At 45.4% G+C, this 3,398-nt stretch overlaps 1 protein-coding gene across 1 annotated transcript; it reads left to right on the top strand.

Annotated features, from left to right (window-relative positions):
• Positions 1–2,236: 2,236 nt before the first annotated feature.
• On the top strand, positions 2,237–2,762 carry PPTG_09386 (hypothetical protein; the record flags this gene model as incomplete). Its single annotated transcript, XM_008904388.1, has 1 exon — positions 2,237–2,762. The coding sequence occupies one exon, from the start codon at positions 2,237–2,239 to the stop codon at positions 2,708–2,710; it is 474 nt and encodes a 157-aa protein (XP_008902636.1). The 3' UTR covers positions 2,711–2,762.
• Between the last annotated feature and the right edge of the window lie 636 nt (positions 2,763–3,398).

Raw genomic sequence — 3,398 nt, 5'->3', positions numbered from 1 at the left:
TTGGCGGGTGCTTTCGCACCGCCCTTCGCAGTACCGCGAGGCATGACGTGGTAGAAGTGGAGACCGAGAAGACAAGTGCTAATGCTCATTAGTCCAACTGTGAAATGAGCCACAGCCGCGTCCCCGCAGATTATCTTACCCTTTTCGACTCGGAAAATGAGAGTTTGTAATTCTGTCTCCCTCTTGTGATTGGTCGGTAAACCGAACCTAAGTGGGGGAGGATGTAACGGGATACGAACCCCAGTGTACCCAAGTTACATGAAGAATGGCCAGTCACTTGTAATACCTGGTACATGGTACCAGGGGCTCTAGGAGCCAATCATTGCATATCTACATAGCTTTACCATAGGCGACTTATAGTTTGTATTAGAAAATCAAGCTAAGCTTACGTATAAATACAATCAGTCTTAAACGTACCCTTAATTGAGTACTTCGTCCCCTTAGACAAGGGACACGTGAACTGTCGTTTACTTATAGTTTCTATACTCTTGGAAGCCTACTTCCTCAGCGCAAGGTGCTGTGTGACCCCGTCACATGCTGTGTGCTGACGCTGTAGATGCATGTGTTTTGGGCATGTTGTGTCCATTCCGTTCAACCAGGCCCGTAGTTGTACAATCAAAATAGGGGTGACTCTATCAGCGCGAACAAGGCACTGATTGGTAATGGCTATAAATGAATCAAGACCGGTAAATGAAATGCAGGTAGTTTTACTGTAGACACATATTTAACTAAAAAATTATTAGCATACCGCCCGGTATTTGCGTAGGCCGGTCCAGCGACGACCTCCCCTGCGAACGGGCCCGTTGCGCTGTCCAGTACTTGCTTTTTCTAATGCGGGTGTGTGGATGTGCAACCCCCAGAATGCTTTTATTACAGAGGAATTTACACAATACAGTACTAGTACAAATGCACTGTATTGTCCCAACGTAGAGTGCTGAAATTAATGTACTGGCCGTTCGTAATGCGAACCTATGAATCTTAAGTTCGATTTAAGTAATGATTCGTGTGTTGGTGCAGAAGGCCCTCATGTGGCCCGGTGTAGATAAACTAATTTGGTGTCTTGCAGCGTACTCAGCAGACATGTTTGCGATTGTCTGTCAGCAGCTAGTCGTCCGGGCGGGAGGAACCAAAATGTGCAACGCCGTGGGATCAGCTGAAACTCCTTGGGCGAAACGATGACTACTGGTGCGAGCACCATGGGCGCCGCATCGATATGGTGACAAAAAGCCCACCTGCTGCAGCGCGTGAAACTTCTGACTATCATTTCTTCAATAATATTTAATTTCATCTATAATTTAAAAACCCTTATTGTCTGTCGTGCTGTAATAACAAGGCAACCAGGACTGAGACCTGCCTAGAGCTAAGCCTTTTAGGAGACCAGTTGGACTACGTTCCCTCTGTTACCTTATGCGAACTTATCAGATGTGCTGAGTTGGTAAATGGTGCGAACCTAATGCAATGGTACTGGCTTGGAAATTGTTGCAAAACAGTACATATGTACTGGGTTGTGGAAATTGCTCTTTCATTACAAGGGTTTGTGCAATTCTCAGCTTTTTTTTGTTTGAAATGTTCTGTCTTCAAGACAGTTTCAGACACTTTACTAGTATCAATAGTAAAGTCGCTGTGGCTTGATCGTGCTGCGTCTCCCGTGATAATCACTCTGGGAGATGCAACTGTAAAGAGCTTTGCAAGATAGAATCAAAGATGGGACACCGTATGTTTGATACATGCGGCGATCCAATCTTCGAGTAATTACGGTGTACTTCGTGGTACTGAAATACACATTGTGCTTTGCAGCGATTCTGGCAAAACGAAATTAGATTTGCTGGATCTAAAAGCAGCACGTGGTGGATTTAAGATAAATCGAGTTCATAAAACCGTGCTCCTCGATGATTTACGATAAATTTTGAAGTGCAATTCTGGCACATACAGGGTATGCTGCATTTCGTTCAACCAGGCCCGGAGTTGTAAAATCAAACAGGGGTGCCTTTATCAGCGCAAACACAAGGCTGATGGCTATACATGTATTGTTTTACTGTAGACACATATTTAACTAAAATAAGGAGAATGCTTCTTTTTTCACACACATTTACGATGACGGATTGTCATTTTTAGCGGCTAAAAATGACGGCAAAATACATTCACAATCACTTCGCGAAACGCTCTCTGAGGCACAAGTAGGTAAAAGTTCGCAATCACTTCTCGAATCGCTCTCTGAGGCTCAAGCTGGTAGGCCATGAGGTTACTCTATCTCCTGGTAGTTGTGGTCACACTCGTTGGAAGCTGTGGTGCTATCTCAACGCCCAGCAAATCCGGGGCCCGCACGCGTTTCAGTAGCGAAGTTAAAACGCTCCTGAGGAGTTTGAAAGCCAAGTCTGTAAGTGACACCGACGACAAAATCGAAGAAGAGAGAGCGGGAGGGAACCTGGCTAAGGTCGATGACTTGGCCGAAATGGCAGCTAACAAGCTAGCAGACGACATCGTGGACGATATACCTAAATTGGTCACGACATTTGAAAACTGGAAACAGCTAACAGGTACAGAGGCTTTCAAAACCCCCGTTGCTGTAAAGTTGGCAGAGGCGTCCGAGGCCAAGTGGTGGAAAGTGTACAATTTGTACGGGGAGTTTAACATATTAGGGAAGAAAGCTTTCATCGAGAAGCTCGAGCATATCAAGAAACAGAAACTCCAGGCACCAGCGCAGAGGTAGAAGCGAATTATGTAAGTGTTTAGCAGCGAGGCTTCCCCAAAAACACAAACTGTAGCTTACTTCAAAGGGTGAAAAATAAAACGCGATGAAGTCAACGACAAAAACGAAATTCTCCATCGGCTAAGATTCCCAAGAACAGCGTCTCGATTTATTCGCAAGGGCGATATTCTCTCGTACTGTATTGCTGAGCACTGATATCACAACCACGGGATTTTTGCAGTGTTATGGGAACGTTGCCGTGAGGTTGCCAGCGGTTGTATCGCATCTCTACGGCTTGGACGTCGCAACTAATGGTGTTGATGTCTCAGAATTAATTGGTCTTATTAGCGGCAACGATAATGCTTAAGTAACTAGAATGAGCTGTTCCTCCGCTTCCACAACGCCTTGGTATAGCACAGATGAGTACAGCAATCACAGAGGACGGATTTTGAATGCTACGTCACGCATCATTATCTGCGCTGTTTTAGCGTTTTCTACCACGTCTTGAGATGGAGCCGACCTGCTACGTTTCTCGTCAGTACAAGTGCAAGATCCCCTCACGCTTACGGAAAAACTCGTACGGACAAATACCCCAGTACCTATGAGTAATACCTTTTGTCTGGGATCGAGGGAGACTTGTATTCGTGGAGAACACCTGAAAACTCAGCTAATAACGCTTAGTGCACACGTGACCTTCGTTCACAACCAC

This window comes from Phytophthora parasitica (assembly GCF_000247585.1).
Source record: "Phytophthora parasitica INRA-310 unplaced genomic scaffold supercont2.18, whole genome shotgun sequence".
NCBI lineage: Eukaryota > Oomycota > Peronosporomycetes > Peronosporales > Peronosporaceae > Phytophthora > Phytophthora nicotianae.
The sequence above is the reverse complement of the archived record's forward strand: the minus strand, read 5'-3'. Positions and strand labels throughout refer to the sequence as shown.